The sequence below is a fragment of the Salmo trutta genome, unplaced genomic scaffold (genome assembly GCF_901001165.1).
Source record: "Salmo trutta unplaced genomic scaffold, fSalTru1.1, whole genome shotgun sequence".
In the NCBI taxonomy this organism is placed as follows: domain Eukaryota; kingdom Metazoa; phylum Chordata; class Actinopteri; order Salmoniformes; family Salmonidae; genus Salmo; species Salmo trutta.
Genome location: NW_021822680.1, coordinates 200,289 through 225,510, shown reverse-complemented (window position 1 = coordinate 225,510; position 25,222 = coordinate 200,289). Strand labels below are relative to the sequence as shown.

The window sequence follows — 25,222 nt, the reverse complement described above, 5'->3', positions numbered from 1 at the left end:
AGAGATTTACAGATGTTTGAGATTCTGTGTAAATCTCCAGCTGGATTTTGTCTCTGCCAGTCTGTTCCTGTTGGGATGTAAAATATTATGGCTCACATCATGCTCTCTGTGCATGTATATGTTAGCTGGACATCTATCTGGTACATTTAGCTGATGATGAATGCACAGTGGTCGTTCTTCAACTACAGGACACATTGCTGTCACCTTCACCATGTAAGGGTCCTTCAAAATCAAATATCCCAATGCCCCAGGGCAGTGATTGGGGACATTGCCCTGTGTAGGGTAACGTCTTTCGGATGGGACGTTAAACGGGGTGTCCTGACTCTCTGTGGTCACTAAAGATCCCATGTCACTTATCCTAAGAGTAGGGGTGTTAACCCCGGTCTCCTGGCTAAATTCCCAATCTGGCCCTCATACCATCACGGCCACCTAATCATCCCCAGCTTCCGATTGGCTCGTTCATCCCCCTCCTCTCTCCTGTAACTATTCCCCAGGTCGTTGCTGTAAATGAGAACGTGTTCTCAGTCAACTTACCCGGTAAAATAACGGTTAAATAAAAAATAAATAAATAAAAAAATACCACTGAGCTCAGTGTAATATGAGTGATTTAGTTTTTTTTAGGGGGTAGATCAGATTTAATATTGCACATAGATTGTGGCTTCTATCAATGTAATTGTCTGCTTCATTTCCAATCTCCCTTATATATTCTATATATACATACAGTACCAGTCAAAGTTTGGACACACCTACTCATTCCAGGGTTTTTCTTTATTTTTACTATTTTCTACATTGTAGAATAGTAGTGAAGACATCAAAACTATGAAATACATGGAATCATGTAGTAACCAAAACAGTTTTAAACAAATCAAAATATATTTTATATTTGAGATTATTCAAAGTATTCACCCTTTGCCTTGATGACAGCTTTGCACACTCTTGGCTTTCTCTCAACCAGCTTCATAAGGTAGTCACCTGGAATGCACTTAAATTAACAGGTGAGCCTTGTTAAAAGTACATTTGTGGAATTTCTTTCCTTCTTAATGCGTTTGAGCCAATCAGTTTTGTTGTGACAAAGTAGGGTTGGTATACAGAAGATAGCCCTATTTGGTAAAAGACTAAGTCCATATTATGGCAAGAACAGCTCCAATAAGCAAAGAGAAACGACAGTCCATCATTACTTTAAGACATGAAGGTCAGCCAACTCGGACATTTCAAGAACTTAGAAAGTTTCTTCAAGTGCAGTCGCAAAAACCATCAAGTGCTATGATGAAACTGTCTCTCATGAGGACAGACACAGGAATGGAAGACCCAGAGTTCTCTGCTGCAGAGGATAATGTGGTAAACCATGGGGTGTTGGGTTGAGCGTACAGAGATTGACACAGAGACAGTGAGGCTTTAGTCTGAAAAACAACTTTACTTAATAAGACAGAAAATAAATATATCAAAGAAATAACTTAGGTTTTGCTCGGTCTTCCTTCTCTCTCTTAACTGGTGTCCGTCTCTCTCCCTTCTCTCCTGCGGTGTGCCACCGTGCTCCTTTTATTTAGCCTCCATGGCTGGTTGGCACTTTCCTCTAATTACCTCCACTTAGCTGTCCGTGTCGGGGTGCCCAGCTCCCGTATTCCCAGCAGAGGGAGCCAACGTCGCCTCACGTACCTCCCCTCTATTACCATCCCCCGGGGTAGACCTCCTGGGATACCACAATAAGTTCATTGGAGTTAACTGCACCTCAGATTGCAGCTGAAATAAATGCTTCACAGAGTTCAAGTAACAGACACATCTCAACATCAACTGTTCAGAGGAGACTGTGTGAATTAGGCCTTCATGGTCAAATTGCTGCAAAGAAACCAATACTAAAGGACACCAATAAGACGAAGAGACTTGCTTGGGCCAAGAAACACGAGAAATGGACATTAGAGCAGTGTAAATCTGTCCTTTGGTCTGATAAGTCCAAATTGGAGATTTTTGGTTCCAACCGCCGTGTCTTTGTGAAACGCAGAGTAGGTGAATGGATGATCTCTGCATGTGTGGTTCCCACCGTGAAGCATGGAGGAGGAGGTGTGATGGTGTGGGGGTGCTTTCCTGGTGACACTCAGTATTTATTTAGAATTCAAGGCACACTTAACCAGCATGGCTACCAGTTCCTTTATGTATTCACAGAAAGGCCAAAAAGATCATCAATCACCTGAGCCACGGCCTGTTCACCCCGCCATCATCCAGAAGGTGAGGTCAGTACAGGTGCATCAAAGCTGGGACCGAGAGACTGAAAAACAGCTTCTATCTCAAGGCCATCAGTGTTACATCTGCTCCTGCCACGCCCTCTACTTCTCATCCTGTCTCCCTAACCTGCCGCCACTCCCCCAGTGCTCTCTCCCTCTCTCTGTGTCTGTGTGTGTGTGTGTGTGTGTGTGTGTGTGTGTGTGTGTGTGTGTGTGTGTGTGTGTGGTGTGTGTGTGGCGGCAGTTGCAACCTGTTCCATAATCAAGTCATCTACAAATACTCAGCCCTGCCACTTCCACGCTGCCAGTTCGTAGCCCCTGCTCAGTCAGTCTACGGTTCAAGCTGTTTGTTCCTGCATAGATCTTGTTGTCCTGTTGTGCCTGTTTTTCCCTTGCCTGACGCTGCTTTTCTCTCCTCTACAGTTCCCTCCGCTCTGACTCTGGTTCCTGTCTCCAGTCCCTGGTTACGTCAGTCCTGCTTCTCTGCCCTGGAACCCCGCTCTAATGCTTCCTTGGATTCCGCTCCGGACCTGCTTACCCTGTCCTTTCTCCCCTTTCCCCAGCCTCAGCCCCAGTTCCTGGTTCCCTGCTACCCGCCCCAGCTTCCCCTGGCCTGCACCCCATCTCCCCCGGCTTTTCAATAAATACCTTAGTTACCTTACCCCTGATTCCCCGTCTGAGTCTGCTCTTGGGTTCACCTGCTTCGCCCCGCGTTACAATTAGACTATTAAACAGCCATCACTAGCCAGGTACCACCCGGTTACTCAACCCTGCACCTTAGGCTGCTGCCCTATATACATAGACATGGAATCACTGGGCACTTTAATATTGTTTACATACTGCTTTACTCATCTCATATGTATATACTGTATTCTATTCTACTGTATTTTAGTCAATGCCACTCCGATATTGCTCATCCTAATGTTTATATATTTCTTAATTCTATTCTTTTACTTTAGATTTGTGTGTGTTGTTGTGAATTGTTAGATACTACTGCACTGTTGGAGCTAGAAACACAAGCATTTAGTTAGATATTACTGCACTGTTGGAGCTGGGAACACAAGCATTTAGTTAGATACTACTGCACTGTTGGAGCTGGGAACACAAGCATTTAGTTAGATACTACTGTTGGAGCTGGGAACACAAGCATTTAGTTAGATACTACTGCACTGTTGGAGCTAGAAACACAAGCATTTAGTTAGATATTACTGCACTGTTGGAGCTGGGAACACAAGCATTTAGTTAGATATTACTGCACTGTTGGAGCTGGGAACACAAGCATTTAGTTAGATACTACTGCACTGTTGGAGCTGGGAACACAAGCATTTAGTTAGATACTACTGTTGGAGCTGGGAACACAAGCATTTAGTTAGATACTACTGCACTGTTGGAGCTAGAAACACAAGCATTTAGTTAGATATTACTGCACTGTTGGAGCTGGGAACACAAGCATTTAGTTAGATATTACTGCACTGTTGGAGCTAGGAACACAAGCATTTAGTTAGAAACTACTGTTGGAGCTGGGAACACAAGCATTTAGTTAGATATTACTGCACTGTTGGAGCTGGGGACACAAGCATTTAGTTAGATACTACTGTTGGAGCTGGGAACACAAGCATTTAGTTAGATATTACTGCACTGTTGGAGCTGGGGACACAAGCATTTAGTTAGATACTACTGTTGGAGCTGGGAACACAAGCATTTAGTTAGATATTACTGCACTGTTGGAGCTAGAAACACAAGCATTTAGTTAGATACTGTTGGAGCTGGGAACACAAGCATTTAGTTAGATATTACTGCACTGTTGGAGCTAGGAAGACAAGCATTTAGTTACACCCTCAATAACATCTGCTAAATATATGTGTATGTGACCAATACATTTTATTTGATAACTCTACCATCCCTCCCCTAATTGGAGTAAATTAATGGACAACAATATTTAGACTTCTACTTCCAGCTTAAACATACTATGTACATTTTATGGACACAGTATATTTTACATTAGTTATCTTTTTTTTGTTGTTCCTATTTCCAGTGAGTGATTTGCTGGCTACACCTAAAGGACTCCATCAGGGACGGTGTTATTCCCCGTGATGACAGGAGCAGTCAGACCAGGTAGCCCATTCTGCGCATGGCTCCATAGCTTACACACCACATCAATGACCTGCTCCACCACCGACTTCATGCTGGTAGCTCAACATCCAGGACAGGATCTGACCCCATGCTGGGAGGGAGGCTGCTGGTAGCTCAACATCCAGGACAGGCTATGACCCCACGCTGGGAGGCTGCTGGGAGCTCAACATCCAGGACAGGTTCTGACCCCATGCTGGGAGCTCAACATCCAGGACAGGTTCTGACCCCATGCTGGGAGGCTGAGAGGGAGGCTGCTGGGAGCTCAACATCCAGGACAGGTTCTGACCCCATGCTGGGAGGCTGCTGGGAGCTCAACATCCAGGACAGGCTCTGACCCCATGCTGGGAGGCTGAGAGGGAGGCTGCTGGGAACTCAACATCCAGGACAGGTTCTGACCCCATGCTGGGAGCTCAACATCCAGGACAGGTTCTGACCCCATGCTGGGAGGCTGAGAGGGAGGCTGCTGGGAGCTCAACATCCAGGACAGGCTCTGACCCCATGCTGGGAGGCTGAGAGGGAGGCTGCTGGGAGATCAACATCTAGGACAGGTTCTGACCCCATGCTGGGAGGCTGAGAGGGAGGCTGCTGGGAGATCAACATCCAGGACAGGTTCTGACCCCATGCTGGGAGGCTGAGAGGGAGGCTGCTGGGAGCTCAACATCCAGGACAGGATCTGACCCCATGTTGGGAGGCTGAGAGGGAGGCTGCTGGGAGCTCAACATCCAGGACAGGTTCTGACACCATGCTGGGAGACTGCTGGGTGCTCTGACCCCATGCTGGGAGGCTGAGAGGGAGGCTGCTGGGAGATCAACATCCAGGACAGACTCTGACCCCATGCTGGGAGACGGCTGGGTGCTCTGACCCCATGCTGGGAGACTGCTGGGTGCTCTGACCCCATGCTGGGAGGCTACTGGGTGCTCTGACCCCATGCTGGGAGGCTACTGGGTGCTCTGACCCCATGCTGGGAGGCTACTGGGTGTTCTGACCCCATGCTGGGAGGCTGAGAGGGAGGCTGCTGGGAGCAGATGGTCAGTCGTCCCCTAAAGTGGTGCTTCACCCCACCAGCCGTTTATATAAAAGGCAGCTTCTAATCCACTATGCTGGATCAACGGTTGCCAGCGCCAAAGTCCACAGGCTGCCCTCCATCACGTGTTCTCCTGGGCCCAGTATCACGGAGCAGTAGGGCTTTTGAGTGACAGGCTTATTTAGGGACGTAATCTGTTCATCACATTGCCACTACAGTAATGAGATCATCTAATGGCGTCCAACATCTGCTCTCTCTCCTTCTTTCTTCTCTTCCTAACTGACTCTCCTATGGAGCGATTTCAGTGCCAACAGAAATTGTATTTGAATTTGTATTAGGATATTGAATTTGAATGTAATATTTTTGAATTTTTAATGCACAAATTGAATCATTGAATTCATACATTTTACTTGTATTTCATGATTTGAAACTGAGTTGAATGAATATTGCATTAAGTTTTAAAATAAAATGTAATTTATTTGATTGTTTTTGTCATTTAGCAAACGCAGCTATCCAGAGCGATTTACAGGAGCAACTAGGGTTAAGGGACTTGCTCAAGGTCACGTTGATTTGTGCATTTGAAGAAGGCCTTTTTTATTAGCATGATGGGTTGAAATGCTTCAGGAGGGCGGTCACTTGTGTTTGAGGTAGAAGACCTGGGTCTCCATATGAGTTGAATCAGGGGGAAGCGGTACTCGCTAAGCAGGCAGTTTGACAACCTTTACAATGGTGCCACTGGGTTAGGGTTAAGGTTAGACCTAACCCAACAGTACTAACCCAACAGTACTAACCCAGCAGTACTAACCCAACAGGACTAACCCAACAGGACTAACCCAACAGGACTAACCCTAACCCAACAGGACTAACCCTAACCCAACAGGACTAACCCAGCAGTACTAACCCAACAGGACTAACCCAACAGGACTAACCCTAACCCAACAGTACTAACCCAGCAGTACTAACCCTAACCCAGCATTACTAACCCAACAGTACTAACCCAACAGTACTAACCCAGCAGTACTAACCCTAACCCAGCAGTACTAACCCAACAGTACTAACCCAACAGTACTAACCCAGCAGTACTAACCCTAACCCAGCAGTACTAACCCAACAGGACTAACCCAACAGGACTAACCCTAACCCAACAGTACTAACCCAGCAGTACTAACCCTAACCCAGCATTACTAACCCAACAGTACTAACCCAACAGTACTAACCCAGCAGTACTAACCCTAACCCAGCAGTACTAACCCAACAGTACTAACCCAACAGTACTAACCCAGCAGTACTAACCCTAACCCAGCAGTACTAACCCAACAGTACTAACCCAGCAGTACTAACCCAACAGTACTAACCCAACAGTACTAACCCTAACACAACAGGACTAACCCCAACCCAACAGTACTAACCCTAACCCAACAGGACTAACCCTAACCCAACAGTACTAACCCCAACCCAACAGTACTAACCCAACAGGACTAACCCTAACCCAGCAGTACTAACCCAACAGGACTAACCCTAACCCAGCAGTACTAACCCTAACCCAACAGGACTAACCCTAACCCAGCAGCACTAACCCCAACCCAACAGTACTAACCCAACAGGACTAACCCAGCAGTACTAACCCCAACCCAACAGTACTAACCCTAACCCAACAGTACTAACCCCAACACAACAGTACTAACCCAACAGTACTAACCCAACAGGACTAACCCTAACCCAGCAGTACTAACCCAACAGGACTAACCCTAACCCAGCAGTACTAACCCTAACCCAACAGTACTAACCCTAACCCAACAGGACTAACCCAGCAGTACTAACTCAACAGTACTAACCCAACAGTACTAACCCTAACCCAACAGTACTAACCCAACAGTACTAACCCCAACCCAACAGTACTAACCCCAACCCAACAGTACTAACCCAACAGTACTAACCCAACCCAACAGTACTAACCCCAACCCAACAGGACTATCCCTAACCCAACAGGACTATCCCTAACCCAACAGTACTAACCCAAACCCAACAGTACTAACCCAAACCCAACAGTACTAACCCAACAGTACTAACCCAACAGGACTAACCCCAACCCAACAATACTAACCCAACAGGACTAACCCTAACCCAACAGTACTATCCCTAACCCAACAGTACTAACCCAACAGGACTAACCCTAACCCAACAGTACTAACCCTAACCCAACAGTACTAACCCAACAGGACTAACCCTAACCCAACAGTACTAACCCTAACCCAACAGGACTAACCCCAACCCAACAGTACTAACCCAACAGTACTAACCCAACAGTACTAACCCAACAGTACTAACCCAACAGTACTAACCCTAACCCAACAGTACTAACCCAACAGTACTAACCCAACAGTACTAACCCCAACAGTACTAACCCCAACCCAACAGGACTAACCCTAACCCAACAGGACTATCCCTAACCCAACAGGACTATCCCTAACCCAACTGTACTATCCCTAACCCAACTGTACTAACCCCAACACAACAGGACTAACCCCAACACAACAGGACTAACCCCAACCCAACAGGACTAACCCCAACCCAACAGGACTAACCCAAACCCAACAGTACTAACCCAAACCCAACAGTACTATCCATAACCCAACAGTACTAACCCAACAGGACTAACCCCAACCCAACAGTACTAACCCAACAGGACTAACCCCAACCCAACAGTACTAACCCCAACCCAACAGTACTAACCCAGCAGGTACAGTAGGTGACTACAGTAGGTGACCACAGGTACAGTAGGTGATTATAGCTAGGTGACCACAGGTACAGTAGGTGACCACAGGTACAGTAGGAGACTATAGCCAGGTGACCACAGGTACAGTAGGTGACTATAGCTAGGTGACCACAGGTACAGTAGGTGACTATAGCTAGGTGACCACAGGTACAGTAGGTGACCACAGGTACAGTAGGAGACTATAGCTAGGTGACCACAGGTAGAGTAGGTGACTATAGCTAGGTGACCACAGGTACAGTAGGAGACTATAGCCAGGTGACCACAGGTACAGTAGGTGACCACAGGTACAGTAGGAGACTATAGCTAGGTGACCACAGGTACAGTAGGTGACTATAGCTAGGTGACCACAGGTACAGTAGGTGACCACAGGTACAGTCGTTCACCACCGCAAGGTCAGGTGACCTGGGCGGAATCCTATCCTCACCTGGCATGCAGTCTAGTGGGCGGCTCTGAGGAGGCGATGTGGCCAGGACAGGTGATGCCATAGTGGGGGCACCTGTTGCAGAATCCCCCCCTTCACAGTCACATGTGCAGGCTTTCCCTGTCCCAGTCCATGTCTCTAGGACCTCTTCCTCCTGCTGCTGCTCCTCCTCCTGCACCTCCTCTTCTGGTTGCACCTCCTCCTGCTGCTGCTCCTCCTGGACCTCCTCTTCCTCCTGGAATACAGGTCCAGAAATGGTTACAATCCTATTTTACCCTACTATAGTTCAAACCAGACAGATCCCATCTCACTTTTCTAGAGCAACTAGAGTTTTAACCAGCCCACTCCCAGCTCAATAACCAGCCCAATCCCAACTCAATGACCTAGAGTACCTAGAGTTCTAACCAGCCAAATCCCATCTCAATGTACTAGAGTAACAAGAGTTCTAACCAGCCCAATCCAATCTCACTGAACTAAAGTAAATTGAAATATAACCAGCCAAATCCCATCTCAATGTACTAGAGTACCTAGAGTTCTAACCAGCCCAATCCCATCTCAATGTACTAGAGTACCTAGAGTTCTAACCAGCCCAATCCCATCTCACTGTTCTAGAGTACCTAGAGTTCTAACCAGCCCAATCCCATCTCTGTTCTAGAGTACCTAAAGTTCTAACCAGCCAAATCCCATCTCTCTGTTCTAGAATACCTAGAGTTCTAACCAGCCCAATCCCATCTCAATGTACTAGAGTACCTAGAGTTCTAACCAGCCCAATCCCATCTCACTGTTCTAGAGTACCTAGAGTTCTAACCAGCCCAATCCCATCTCACTGTTCTAGAGTACCTAGAGTTCTAACCAGCCCAATCTCTCTGTTCTAGAGTACCTAGAGTTCTAACCAGCCCAATCCCATCTCAATGTACTAGATAAACTACAGTTCTAATCAGCGCAATCCCATTTTGCTGTACTAGACTAAATTATCTAACCATCCCAATTCCATCTCAATGCAATAGAGTAACTAGTGTAAACCAGCCCAATCCCATCTCAATAACCAGCCCATCCCATCTCAATATACTGGAGTAACTAGAGTTCTAACCAGCCCAATCCCATTTCAATGTACTAGAGTTCTAACCAGCCCAATCCCATCTCAATGCAGTAGAGTAACTAGAGTTATAGCCAGACCCATATCCATCTCACTTTACTAAAGTAACTAGAGATCTAACCAGCCCAAACCCATCTCCATGTACTAGAGTAACTAGAGTTCTAACCAGCCCAATCCCATCTCCATGTACTGGAGTTCTAACCAGCCCAATCATATCTCAAGGTACTAGAGTAACTAGTGTTAACCAGCCCAATCTCATCTCTAAACCCAGCCAATCCAAACTCAATATACTAGAGTAACTAGAGTTCTAACCAGCCCAAACCCATCTCAATGTGGTAGTGTAACTAGAGTTCTGACCAGCCCAATCCAATCTCAATGTGTTAGTGTAACTAGAGTTCTGACCAGCCCAATCCCATCTCAATTTGTTAGTGTAACGAGTTCTGACCAGCCCAATCCCACTGTACTAAAGTAACTACAGTTCTAACTAGCCCAATCCCATTTTAATGTACTAGTGTAACTAGATTCTAACCAGCCCAATCCCATCTCCCTGTAATAAAAAAATAGAGGTCAACCAGCCCAATCCCATCTCACTGTACTAAAGTGACTAGAGTTCTAACCAGCCCAATCCCATCTTGCTGTAATAGACTAAATTAGTTCTAACCATCCTAATCCCATCTCAATGTACTAGATTAACTAGTGTTAACCAGCCCAATCCCATCTCACTAACCAGCCCATTCCCATCTCAATAACCAGCCCATTCCCATCTCAATAACCAGCCCATTCCCATCTCAATAACCAGCCCAATCCCATCTCAATAACCAGCCCATTCCCATCTCAATAACCAGCCAATCCCATCTCAATATACTAGAGTAACTAGAGTTCTATCCAGCCCAATCCCATCTCAATGTAGTAGAGTAATTAGAGTTCTATCAAGCCCAATCCCATCTCAATGTAGTAGAGTAACTATAGTTCTAACCAGCCCAATCCCATCTCAATGCAATAGAGTAACTAGTGTAAACCAGCCCAATCCCATCTCAATATACTGGAGTAACTAGAGTTCTAACCAGCCCAATCCAATAGCAATATACTAGAGTAATTAGAGTTCTATCCAGCCCAATCCCATCTCAATGTAGTAGAGTAATTAGAGTTCTATCCAGCCCAATCCCATCTCAATGTAGTAGAGTAATTAGAGTTCTATCCAGCCCAATCCCAACTCACTGTACTAAAGTAACTAGAGTTCTAACCAGCCCAATCCCATCTCACTTTACTAAAGTACCTTGAGTTCAAACCAGCGAATCCCATCTCAATGTACTAGAGAAACTATAATTCTAACCAGCCCAATCCCATCTTGCTGTACTAGACTAAATGAATTCTTAACAGCCAATTCCCATCTCAATGTACTAGAGTAACTAAAGCTTTAACCAGCCCAATCCCATCTAACCAGCCAATCCCATCTCAATATACTGGAGTAAGTAGATTCTAACCAGCCCAATCCCATCTCACTGTACTACAGTAACTAGAGTTCTAACCAGCCCAATCCCATCTCAATGTATTAGTGTAAATAGAGTACTGACCAGCCCAATCCAATCTCAATGTGTTAGATTAATTAGATTCTAAAAAACCCAATCCCATCTCAATGTACTGAAGTAACTAGAGTTCTATCCAGCGCAATCCCATCTTAATGTACTAGAGAAAATGACATTTTTGACATGCATTTTTCTGGATTTTTTGTGGTTATTTTGTCTCTCACTGTTCAAATAAACCTACCATTAAAATTATAGACTGATCATTTCATTGTCAGTAGGCAAACATACAAAATCAGCAGGGGATCAAATACTTTTTTCCCTCACTGTAACTATTATCTAACCAGCCCAATCCCATCTCCCTTAACTAAAATAAATAGTTATAACCAGCCTAATCCCATTTCAATATACTAGAGTAATTCGAGTTCTAACCAGCCCAATCCCATCTCAATGTATTAGAGTAACTAGTTCCTAACCAGTCCAATCTCATCTCTATGTACTAGAGTAAGTAAAGTTCTAACCAGCCCAATCTCACTGTACTAGAGTAACTAGTTCCTAACCAGCCCAATCCCATCTCAATGTACTAAAGTAACTCCAGTTCTAACCAGCCCAATCCTATCTCAATGTACTGGAGGAACTAGATTATAACCAGCCCAATCCAATCTTTATGTACCAGAGTAACTCGAGTTCTAACATACCCAATCAAATCTCACTGTAATCAAGTAACTAGAGTTCTAACCATCCAATTCCCATCTCAATGTTCTATAGTAACTAGATTCTAACCAGCCCAATCCATCTCACTGTACTAAAGTAACTAGAGTTCTAACCAGCCCAATCCCATCTCAATGCACTAGAGTAACTAGATTCTAAAAAGCCCCTTCCCATATCAAATGTACTAGAGTCCCAACCAGCCCAATCCCATCTCAATGTACTTGAGTAACTCGAATTCTAACCAGCCCAATCCCATCTCAATGTACTAGAGTCCCAACCAGCCCAATCCCATCTCAATGTACTTGAGTAACTCGAGTTCTAACCAGCCCAATCTCAATGTATTAAAGTAACTAGAGATCTAACAAGCACAATCCCATCTCAAAGGACTAGAATAACTCGAGTTCTAACCAGCCAGTTACCATATCAATGTATGAGAGTTCTAACCAGCCCAATCCCATCTCAATGCATTAGAGTAATGAGATTCTAAAAAGCCCAATCCCATATCAGATGTACTAGAGTAGCTAGATTTTAACCAGCCCAACCCCATCTCATATGTTCTAGAGTTCTATCCAGGCCATTACCATCTCAATGTACTAGAATTCTAACAGCCCAATTCCATGTCAATGTCCTAGAGTAACTAGAGTTCTAACCAGCCCAATCCCATCTCACTGTCCTAGAGTAACTAGAGTTCTAACCAGCCCAATCCCATAGCAATGTACTACATTAACTCGATTCTAACCAGCCCAATCCTATCTCAATGTTCTATAGTAACTAGAGTTTTATCCGGCCCAATCCCATTTTGCTCTACTATAGTAACTAGAGTTCTAACCAGCCCAATCCCTTCTCACTATACTAAAATAACTAGAGTTTTAACCAGCCCAATCCCATTTCAATGTATTAGAGTACCTACCTCCTGAGAGTGAACACCGCTTAGGACTGCAGCACCGACAGACAGGCAGCACCGACAGACAGGCAGCACCGACAGACAGGCAGCACCGACAGACAGGCAGCACCGACAGACAGGCAGCACCGACAGACAGGCAGCACCGACAGACAGGCAGCACCGACAGACAGGCAGCAGAGAAAGAAAGAGAAAAAAGAAAGACAGACATGAGGAGGGAAATACAGTGAGAAAAATACAGAAATATAGAGACAAAATAAACTACATTGGTTTTGAGAGCACTCTGAATAAAAGAGAATAAAACCACAGCATTTGGGATGGCTGCAGCAAACTAATCTCTAACAAATATCCCCAACATACTGTCTGATACCCCCAACGTCCGGTCCGATACCCCCAACGTCCGGTCCGATACCCCCAACGTCCGGTCCGATACCCCCAACGTCCGGTCCGATACCCCCAACGTCCGGTCCGATACCCCCAGCGTCCGGTCCGATACCCCCAACGCGTCCGGTCCGATACCCCCAACGCGTCCGGTCCGATACCCCCAACGCGTCCGGTCCGATACCCCCAACGTCCGGTCCGATACCCCCAACGTCCGGGTCTGATACCCCCAACATACGGTCTGATACCCCCAACGTCCGGTCTGATACCCCCAACATACGGTCTGATACCCCCAACAAACGGTCGGATACCCCCAACATACGGTCGGATACCCCCAACATACGGTCGGATACCCCCAACATACGGTCTGATACCCCCAACATACGGTCTGATACCCCCAACATACGGTCGGATACCCCCAACATACGGTCGGATACCCCCAACATACGGTCGGATACCCCCAACATACGGTCTGATACCCCCAACGTCCGGTCTGATATCCCTAATATAGGCTATGTAAGCCAGAATCTCCACAATCCAGCAGCAAAACTGAAACTCTATTTTTAATATGAGTTATTTTACACAATACAAAAAATGTCAGGTAAATTACAAGCATTCTTGACTGACTGAGCCTATTTAACATTATTCCACCGATGACCTTACCATGAGCCGAGTTTAAAGGTCCAGTCAATTACTACAGACCCTCGACTCATTAGGCACTCAGAGCTGCATTTCAGAGATCTAGTATGAATCCCTTTAAGACATTTAACTGCTAAACTACTGTCCAGTTCTTCCATAACCCAGTCCAACCCAGTTTAATCCCAGTCTGACATTACCCAGTCTAACCCAGTCTGACTTTACCCAGTCTAATGCACTTACATTACCCAGTCTAACCCAGTTTAACCTAGACTGACATTACCTAGTCTAACCCAGTCTGACATTACCCAGTCTAATGCACTTACATTACCCAGTCTAACCCAGTTTAACCTAGACTGACATTACCTAGTCTAACCCAGTCTGACATTACCCAGTCTAACCCACTCTGACATTACCCAGTCTAACCCAGTTTAACCCAGTCTGATATTACCCAGTTTAACCCAGTCTGACATTACCCAGTCTAATTCAGTCTGACATTACCCAGTCTAACCCACTCTGACATTACCCAGTCTAACCCACTCTGACATTACCCAGTCTAACCCACTCTGACATTACCCAGTCTAACCCACTCTGACATTACCCAGTCTAACCCACTCTGACATTACCCAGTCTAACCCACTCTGACATTACCCAGTCTAACCCACTCTGACATTACCCAGTCTAACCCACTCTGACATTACCCAGTCTAACCCACTCTGACATTACCCAGTCTAACCCACTCTGGCATTACCCAGTCTAACCCACTCTGGCATTACCCAGTCTAACCCACTCTGACATTACCCAGTCTAACCCACTCTGACATTACCCAGTCTAACCCACTCTGACATTACCCAGTCTAACCCACTCTGACATTACCCAGTCCAACCCAGTTTAACCCAGTCTGACATTACCCAGTCTAATCCAGTCTGACATTACCCAGTCTAACCCACTCTGACATTACCCAGTCTAAGACAGCACCCAGTCTAACCAGTCTAAGACATTACCTAGTCTAACCCAGTCTAAGACATTACCCAGTCAAACCCAGTTTAACCCAGTCTGACATTACCCAGTCTAACCCACTCTGACATTACCCAGTCTAACCCACTCTGACATTACCCAGTCCAACCCAGTTTAACCCAGTCTGACATTACCCAGTCTAACCCAGTCTGACATTACCCAGTCTAACCCACTCTGACATTACCCAGTCTAAACCAGTTTAACTCACTCTGACATTCCCCAGTCTAACCCACTCTGACATTACCCAGTCTAAGACAGCACCCAGTCTAACCCAGTCTAAGACATTACCCAGTCAAACCCAGTCTAAGACATTATCCAGTCTAACCCAGTCTAAAACAGCACCCAGTCTAACCCAGTCTAAGACAGCACCCAGTCTAACCCAGTCTAAGACAGCACCCAGTCAAACCAGTCTAAGACATCACCCAGTCAAACACAGTCTAAGACATCACCCAGTCTAAGACAGCACCCAGTCTAACCCAGTCTAAAACAGCACCCAGTCTTACCCAGTCTAAGACATTACCTAGTCTAACCCAGTTTAAGACAGCACCCAGTCTAACCCAGTCTAAGACATCACCCAGTCTAAGACATTACCTAGTCTAACCCAGTCTAAGACAGCACCCAGTCTAACCCAGTCTAAGACATTACCTAGTCTAACCCAGTCTAAGACATTACCCAGTCTAACCCAGTCTAAGACATCACCCAGTCTAAGACATTACCCAGTCTAACCCATTCTAAGGCATTACCCAGTCTAAGACATCACCCAGTCTAAGAAATTACCTAGTCTAACCCAGTCTAAGACAGCACCCAGCCTAAGACATTACCCAGTCTAACCCAGTCTAATACATTACCCAGTCTAACCCATTCTAAGGCATTACCCAGTCTAACCTTTTCTAAGGCATTACCCAGTCTAAGACATTACCCAGTCTAACCCAGTCTAGGACAGCACCTAGTCTAACCCATTCTAAGGCATTACCCAGTCTAAGGCATTACCCAGTCTAAGGCATTACCCAGTCTAAGGCATTACCCAGTCTAACCCATTCTAAGGCATTACCCAGTCTAAGGCATTACCCAGTCTAACCCATTCTAAGGAATTACCCAGTCTAACCCATTCTAATGCATTACCCAGTCTAAGGCTTTACCCAGTCTAAGGCATTACCCAGTCTAACAACCGGACAGCAGGAAGTCAAGCAGAGACCAACAGAGTTTAGCGATGTCTATTGCAGATCATCTCAGGGCTGTCAGATCATGGTTAGTAAACTGCTGGTTCAGTAAACTGGGTCATGGGTCATGGTTAGTAAACCACTGGTTCAGTAAACTGGGTCATGGTTAGTAAACCGCTGGTTCAGTAAACTGGGTCATGGTTAGTAAACTGCTGGTTCAGTAAACTGGGTCATGGTTAGTAAACTGCTGGTTCAGTAAACTGGGTCATGGGTCATGGTTAGTAAACCACTGGTTCAGTAAACTGGGTCATGGTTAGTAAACCGCTGGTTCAGTAAACTGGGTCATGGTTAGTAAACTGCTGGTTCAGTAAACTGGGTCATGGTTAGTAAACTGCTGGTTCAGTAAACTGGGTCATGGGTCATGGTTAGTAAACCGCTGGTTCAGTAAACTGGGTCATGGTTAGTAAACTGCTGGTTCAGTAAACTGGGTCATGGTTAGTAAACTGCTGGTTCAGTAAACTGGGTCATGGGTCATGGTTAGTAAACCGCTGGTTCAGTAAACTGGGTCATGGTTAGTAAACCGCTGGTTCAGTAAACTGGGTCATGGGTCATGGTTAGTAAACCGCTGGTTCAGTAAACTGGGTCATGGGTCATGGTTAGTAAACCGCTGGTTCAGTAAACTGGGTCATGGGTCATGGTTAGTAAACCGCTGGTTCAGTAAACTGGGTCATGGGTCGTGGTTAGTAAACCGCTGGTTCAGTAAATTGGGTCATGGGTCATGGTTAGTAAACCGCTGGTTCAGTAAACTGGGTCATGGGTCATGGTTAGTAAACCGCTGGTTCAGTAAACTGGGTCATGGGTCATGGTTAGTAAACCGCTGGTTCAGTAAACTGGGTCATGGTTAGTAAACCGCTGGTTCAGTAAACTGGGTCATGGGTCATGGTTAGTAAACCGCTGGTTCAGTAAACTGGGTCATGGTTAATAATAAACCGCTGGTTCAGTAAACTGGGTCATGGTTAGTAAACCGCTGGTTCAGTAAACTGGGTCATGGGTCATGGTTAGTAAACCGCTGGTTCAGTAAACTGGGTCATGGGTCATGGTTAGTAAACCGCTGATTCAGTAAACTGGGTCATGGTTAGTAAACCGCTGGTTCAGTAAACTGGGTCATGGTTAAGGTCCAATGCAGCAGTTTTGATCTCAATATAAAATCATTTCAGGGTAACAATTATATATCTTACTGTGATTGTTTTCAATTAAAATGGTCTAAAATAAACAAAAATTGCTTCTGAACAAACAGCAATTTCTCAAGCAAGACTTTCTGGGAGGGGTCTGAGTGGGGAGAGGAAAACTGAAACCTGGCTGTTATTGGCAGAGCGGTTTGGAACACTCTTTCTTATTGGTCTGTTCACTAATTTACCACCAGGTGATGTCACCAGGCAAGCTAAAACTCCATCCCACCAAAACAAGCTGAAATTGCAGGCTGCATTTTCAAAACAGCTCTTACACTAAAAGGGCATTATAATCATTTTCTAAATGTCTAAGTATCATTCCAACCTCAGTGTGGAATGATTATTTATAAAACACAGGAAAATCATGCTGATTTGGGTAACTGGACATATGGGTTAGGGGGGGTTAGAGTGAGTTAGGTTAGAGACAGTGCTGACAGGGAACTTGGGTTAGGGAGATGAATCTTACCTTGAGCTAACAGCAGCAGGACCAGCAGAGCAACACAGCGAGTATTGACCCCCATCTTCCTCCCAGACTGGTGTGAGCAGAGCGATATGATGTACTGAGCAGGACACCGAGGCTAGTGGAGGTTGCTGGTGGATAGGCTTACAGTAATCCACTGGACTCTGATGGCCTCATCTAATACCCACAATCTGCCCCATGAGCAAACCCCTCCCTCACTTAGTTCTCCTGGCCATCCCTCAGCCCTGGGCCATTTGGCAACAGAGAACTACTCATTATGTTAAACATTTCTACTAGAGTGATACACATTCCCTCTGCTGGATTGTCAAACATTTTGTCTCTAACTATCTTCTAAACCTTCAAATGAAATCCACCGTATGTCTCTTTTTAGTCACTATTTTTTAAATTATTTTTTAAATCATTTTTTAGGGTGTGGATCAGCTTAATGTTGAGGATAGATTGTCGCTTCCATCAATGTAATTGTCTGCATAATTTCCAATCCCCCATATCTTTTGGGGTAAATATATATATCTATATACATTACCGGTCTATATAACATCAAATTGATCAGAGATACAGTGTAGACATTGTTAATGTTGTAAAGTGCTATTGTAGCTGGATACGGCTGATTGTTTATGGAATATCTACATTGGCGTATAGAGGCCCATTATCAGCAACCATCACTCCTGTGTTCCAATGGCACGTTGTTAGCTAATCCAAGTTTATCAATTTAAAAGGCTAATTGATCATTAGAAAACCCTTTTGCAATTATGTTAGCACAGCTGAAAACTGTTGATCTGATTAAAGAAGCAATAAAACTGGCCTTCTTTAGACTAGTTGAGTATCTGGAGCATCAGCGTTTGTGGGTTCAATTACAGCCTCAAAATGGCCAGAGACAGAGACCATTCTTCTGAAACTCGTCAGTCTATTCTTGTTCTGAGAAATGAAGGTTATTCCATGCGAGAAATTGCCAAGAAACTGAAGATCTCGTACAACGTTGTGTACAACGCCCTTTATTTATGTATTGCTTCTTTAATCAGGACAACAGTTTTCAGCTGTGCTAACATAATTGCAAAAGGGTTTTCTAATTATCAATTAGCCTTTTAAAATGATAAACTTGGATTAGCTAACACAATGTGCCATTGGAACACAGGAGTGATGGTTCCTGACAATGGGCCTCTGTATGCCTATGTAGATATTAAAAAAAAAAAAAGCTGTTTCCAGCTACAATAGTAATTTACAACATTAACAATATGATATTGTAATGGACAGAAAATGTGCTTTTCTTTCAAAAACAAGGACATTTCTAAGTGACCCCAAACTTTTGAACGGTAGTGTACATACTATACACATTTTACAGACACAATCTATTTTACAATAGTTATATTTTGTTTGTTTTTAGTCCTGGCCTTCCTCTATTTCTGATGTCCCTCCAGTTTGATTTCTATTTGTAACTGTGCTATTTAACAAAAGTTCTGAACCTATATACATTTTACAGACCCGTATGTTTTACAATGTTTATCTTGTTATTAGTCCCACCCTTCAGCTCCATTCAACCCCTCCCATCTATCTCTTAACACCATTCATTTTGGATTTCTATTTGCCATACATTTTTCAACTGTGCTGTGATGCTTCACAAAAGTACTGAATATTTCTATTCTCATAGTTTCTACAGATTGTAAATTAAAGAAACATTTTTGCTAAAATAATTATGATATTATTGATAGATTGACTATTACTTCTTAAAATCATCCAGTATTGCTGCAGCGTTAGTTGTAGGTAAATGTTGCAATTCTTCAGCCATTCCTGAACCCGTAACCAAAAACGAGCTACATATGGACAATACCAAAACAAATGATCTAATGACTCTGCCTCTTCACAGCAAAATTTGCAGAGCTCTTTAGTCACTCTTAACAGGCCTGTGTTGACAGTGAATATCAAACTTGCTTCGGGCATTAATCACTTTCATATTCAAAGTCAGGACTTGGATGGATGCCAAGCTAATATCTCTCACTACATCTGTTGATATTCCAGAGTGTGTGAGTGAAAAGGTGCCTAAGGGAAGGAGCTAAGGGAAGGGGATAGGGGAAGGCGCTAAGGTAAGAGGCTAGGGGAAGGCACTAAGGGAAGAAGCTAAGGGAAGGTGCTAAGGGAAGGGGATAGGGGAAGGCACTAAGGGAAGGTGCTAAGGGAAGGCGCTAAGGGAAGGTGCTAAGGGTAGGAGCTAAGGGAAGGCACTAAGGGAAGGTGCTAAGGGAAGGCACTAAGGGAAGGCGCTAAGGGAAGGCGCTAAGGGAAGGCACTAAGGGAAGGTGCTAAGGGTAGGAGCTAAGGTAAGAGGCTAGGGGAAGGCACTAAGGGTAGGAGCTAAGGGAAGGTGCTAAGCGAAGGTGCTAAGCGAAGGTGCTAAGGGAAGGTGCTAAGGGAAGGAGCTAAGGGAAGGGGCTAGGGGTCCAGTTGGTATTGGGCAGGAGGAGATGCTGCCACAGGGCTGCATGCCAACAGTAAATAGAGATACTACCACAGGGCTGCATGCCAACAGTAAATCGCTTAATGAGGAAACCTGTTGCACACTGTTTTATTTATTGAGTGGTGAGGGACTAGCTAAGTATATATGGAATATGGTGTAGCAAGTGTCCCAAAGAACAATGTGTACATGTTTAAGTCTTTTTAGAAATTCACAATGACAAATCCTGGCATTCCAATGGCTAAGAAGGTAAAGAAGTAATGTGGACAGCAGTAGAGTCCAGGCTTATTCAACCTACATCTACAGGCTTCAGAAACATTGATGATCATTCACTGATTCGTCATAGTTGGATGCTGTTTCGACCTATTGAAGTTCCTTCCTTGAAGTAGGCCTGATCAGATCACTGATTAGGAATGAGTGGGCAGGTGAAAGCTGTGTGGTGGAGCCCTTGAGATCACCTGTCCAATGTCTAATCACTAATTACTTGCATGGAGGAAGGATACACTGAAGGAATTCCAACAGGGCCCATGTTTGTCTCAACTGGCACCCTATTCCCTATGTAGTGCACTGATTTTGACCAGGACCCATAGGGTAAGGCGCCATTTGGAACACACACCACGTCTGTTTGATCCTTAGCAGATTGGCCCCATCCCGCTGTGCCTTGCCCTCTACCCAGAGGGGAGAGACACTCCAGATGGGATCAGAGGCAGCATGACTCTGGGATGAACAGACACTGAGCCATCACCAGGCTGGACGTTCATTCTGCCCTGAAGATCCTGGCTTTGTCAGCATGCTGGTGGAGCCTGAGCTTGAACACAACAACCTGTTTTAAGATTTATATAGCCATTTTTAAATATGATAGTATTTTTTATTTTTTTTGTGCTTTAGTGCATTTTTTGCTGCAAAAGTGGGTTAGCCTAAGTTTTTCTAGTAGGTTCCAGCAGTGGGATTATGGCCTGCAATTTGGGGCGTTTCTTTACGTGGTTGATTAAACAGCATGATCATTGCAAAGGTGCACCTTGTGCTGGGGACAAAAGGCCACTCTAAAATGTGCAGTTTTGTCACACAACACAATGCCACAGAAGACTGTGTCAAATTAGCATGCTGACTGCAGGAATGTCTACCAGAGTACATGGCAGAGAACTGAATGTTCATATCTACCATAAGCCGCCAACAACGTCATTTTATAAACTCAGCAAAAAAAGAAAAGTCCTCTCACTGTCAACTGCATTTATTTTCAGAAAACTTAAAGTCTAAATATTTGTATGAACATAACAAGATTCAACAACTGAGACATAAACTGAACAAGTTCCACAGACATGTGACTAACAGAAATTGAATAATGTTTCCCTGAACAAAATGGGGGGGGGGGTCAAAATCAAAAGTAACAGTCAGTATCTGGTGTGGCCACCAGCTGCATTAAGTACTGCAGTGCATCTCCTCCTCATGGACTGCACTAGATTTGCCAGTACTTGCTGTGAGATGTTACCCCATTCTTCCACCAAGACACCTGCAAGTTATAGGACATTTCTGGGGGGGAATGGCCCTAGCCCTCACCCTCCGATCCAACAGGTCCCAGAAGTGCTAAATGGGATTGAGATCCGGGCTCTTCACTGGCCATGGCAGAACACTGATAATTCCTGTCTTGCAGGAAATCACGTGCAGAACGAGCAGTATGGCTGGTGGCATTGTCATGCTGGAGGGTCAGCATGAGATTGCCTGCAATGACAACAAGCTCAGTCCGATGATGCCGTGACACACCGCCCCAGACCATGACGGACCCTCCACCTCCAAATCGATCCCGCTCCAGAGTACAGGCCTCGGTGTAACACTTATTCCTTTGACGATAAACGCGAATCCGACCATCACCCCTGGTGAGACAAAACCGCGACTCGTCAGTGAAGAGCACTTTTTGCCAGTCCTGTCTGGTCCAGCAACGGTGGGTTTGTGCCCATAGGTGACGTTGTTGCCGGTGATGTCTGGTGAGGACCTTTCTTACCACAGGCCTACAAGCCCTCAGTCCAGCCTCTCTCAGCCTATTGTGGACAGTCTGAGCACTGATGGAGGGATTGTGCGTTCCTGGTGTAACTCGGGCAGTTGCTGTTGCCATCCTGTACCTGTCCCGCAGGTGTGATGTTCGGATGTACCGATCCTGTGCAGGTGTTGTTACACGTGGTCTGCCACTGCGAGGATGATCAGCTGTCCGTCCCGTCTCCCTGTAGCGCTGTCTTAGGCGTCTCACCGTACGGACATTGCAATTTATTGCCCTGGCCACATCTGCAGTCCTCATGCCTCCTTGCAGCATGCCTAACGCACTATCACGCAGATAAGCAGGGACCCTGGGCATCTTTCATTTAGTGTTTTTCAGAGTCAGTAGAAAGGCCTCTTTAGTGTCCTAAGTTTTCATAACTGTGACCTTAATTGCCTACCGCCTGTAAGATGTTAGTGTCTTAACGACCGTTCCACAGGTGCATGTTCATTATTTTTTTATGGGTCATTGAACAAGCATGGGAAACAGTGTTTAAACCCTTTACAATGAAGATCTGTAAAGTTATTTTGATTTTTACAAATTATCTTTGAAACACAGGGTCCTGTAAAAGGGACGTTTCTTTTTTTGCTGAGTTTAGAATTTGGCAGTACGTTCAACCGGCCTCACAACCGCAGACCACGTGTAACCACGGCAACCCAGTAACCACGCCAACCCAGTAACCACGCCAACCCAGTAACCACGCCAACCCAGTAACCACGCCAACCCAGGACCTCCACATCCGGCAAGTCACCTGCGGGATTGTCTGAGAACATCCATTATCCATTAGACCACGTGTAACCACGCCAACCCAGGACCTCCACATCTGGCTTCTTCACCTGCGGGATCGTCTGAGAACAGCCACCCGGACATCCATTATCCATTAGACCACGTGTAACCACGCCAACCCAGGACCTCCACATCCGGCTTCCTCACCTGCGGGATCGTCTGAGAACAGCCACCCGGACATCCATTATCCATTAGACCACGTGTAACCACGCCAGCCCAGGACCTCCACATCTGGCTTCTTCACCTGCGGGATCGTCTGAGAACAGCCACCTGGACATCCATTATCCATTAGACCACGTGTAACCACGCCAGCCCAGGACCTCCACATCCGGCAAGTCAAATCTTATTGGTCGCATACACATATTTAGCAGATGTTATTGCGGGTGTGGCGAAATGCTTGTGTTCCCAGCTCCAACAGTGCAGTAGTATCTAACTAAATGCTTGTGTTCCCAGCTCCAACAGTAATATCTAACTAAATACTTGTGTTCCCAGCTCCAACAGTAATATCTAACTAAATGCTTGTGTTCCCAGCTCCAACAGTGCAGTAGTATCTAACTAAATGCTTGTGTTCCCAGCTCCAACAGTAATATCTAACTAAATACTTGTGTTCCTAGCTCCAACAGTGCAGTAATATCTAACTAAATGCTTGTGTTCCCAGCTCCAACAGTGCAGTAGTATCTAACTAAATGCTTGTGTTCCCAGCTCCAACAGTGCAGTAGTATCTAACTAAATGCTTGTGTTCCTAGCACCAACAGTGCAGTAATATCTAACTAAATGCTTGTGTTCCCAGCTCCAACAGTAGTATCTAACTAAATGCTTGTGTTCCCAGCTCCAACAGTGCAGTAATATCTAACTAAATGCTTGTGTTCCTAGCACCAACAGTGCAGTAGTATCTAACTAAATGCTTGTGTTCCCAGCCCCAACAGTGCAGTAGTATCTAACTAAATGCTTGTGTTCCCAGCTCCAACAGCAGTATCTAACTAAATGCTTGTGTTTCTAGCTCCAACAGTGCAGTAGTATCTAACTAAATGCTAGTGTTTCTAGCTCCAACAGTGCAGTAATATCTAACTAAATGCTTGTGTTCCCAGCTCCAACAGTGCAGTAGTATCTAACTAACTGCTTGTGTTCCCAGCTCCAACAGTGCAGTAATATCTAACTAAATGCTTGTGTTTCTAGCTCCAACAGTGCAGTAGTATCTAATTAAATGCTTGTGTTCCCAGCTCCAACAGTGCAGTAATATCTAACTAAATGCTTGTGTTCACAGCTCCAACAGTGCAGTAATATCTAACTAAATGATTGTGTTCCCAGCTCCAACAGTGCAGTAATATCTAACTAAATGCTTGTGTTCCCAGCTCCAACAGTAGTATCTAACTAAATGCTTGTGTTCCCAGCCCCAACAGTGCAGTAATATCTAACTAAATGCTTGTGTTCCCAGCTCCAACAGTAATATCTAACTAAATGCTTGTGTTCCCAGCTCCAATAGTGCAGTAGTATCTAACTAAATGCTTGTGTTCCCAGCTCCAACAGTGCAGTAATATCTAACTAAATGCTTGTGTTCCCAGCTCCAACAGTGCAGTAATATCTAACTAAATGCTTGTGTTCCCAGCTCCAACAGTAATATCTAACTAAATGCTTGTGTTCCTAGCTCCAGTAGTGCAGTAATATCTAACTAAATGCTTGTGTTCCCAGCTCCAATAGTGCAGTAATATCTAACTAAATGCTTGTGTTCATAGCTCCAACAGTAATATCTAACTAAATGCATGTGTTTCTAGCTCCAACAGTAATATCTAACTAAATGCTTGTGTTTCTAGCTCCAACAGTAATATCTAACTAAATGCTTGTGTTTCTAGCTCCAACAGTGCAGTAATATCTAACTAAATGCTTGTGTTCCCAGCTCCAACAGTGCAGTAATATCTAACTAAATGCTTGTGTTCCCAGCTCCAACAGTGCAGTAATATCTAACTAAATGCTTGTGTTCCTAGCTCCAACAGTGCAGTAATATCTAACTAAATGCTTGTGTTCCCAGCTCCAGAAGTGCAGTAATATCTAACTAAATGCTTGTGTTCCCAGCTCCAACAGTAATATCTAACTAAATGCTTGTGTTTCTAGCTCCAACAGTAATATCTAACTAAATGCTTGTGTTCCCAGCTCCAACAGTAATATCTAACTAAATGCTTGTGTTCCTAGCTCCAGTAGTGCAGTAATATCTAACTAAATGCTTGTGTTCCCAGCTCCAATAGTGCAGTAATATCT

General features: G+C 44.8%; 1 protein-coding gene across 1 annotated transcript in view; it reads right to left on the bottom strand.

Moving 5' to 3' along the window:
• Positions 1 to 9,883, bottom strand: part of LOC115183226 (retinoschisin) — a 44,815-nt gene extending 34,932 nt beyond the window's left edge. The window contains exons 1-2 of the mRNA XM_029744562.1: positions 9,872 to 9,883; positions 8,577 to 8,808 (exon numbers count right to left, since the gene is read on the bottom strand). Coding sequence (XP_029600422.1) covers positions 8,577 to 8,808; positions 9,872 to 9,883 — 244 coding nt within the window. The remainder of the gene's footprint in view (positions 1 to 8,576; positions 8,809 to 9,871) is intronic.
• Between the last annotated feature and the right edge of the window lie 15,339 nt (positions 9,884 to 25,222).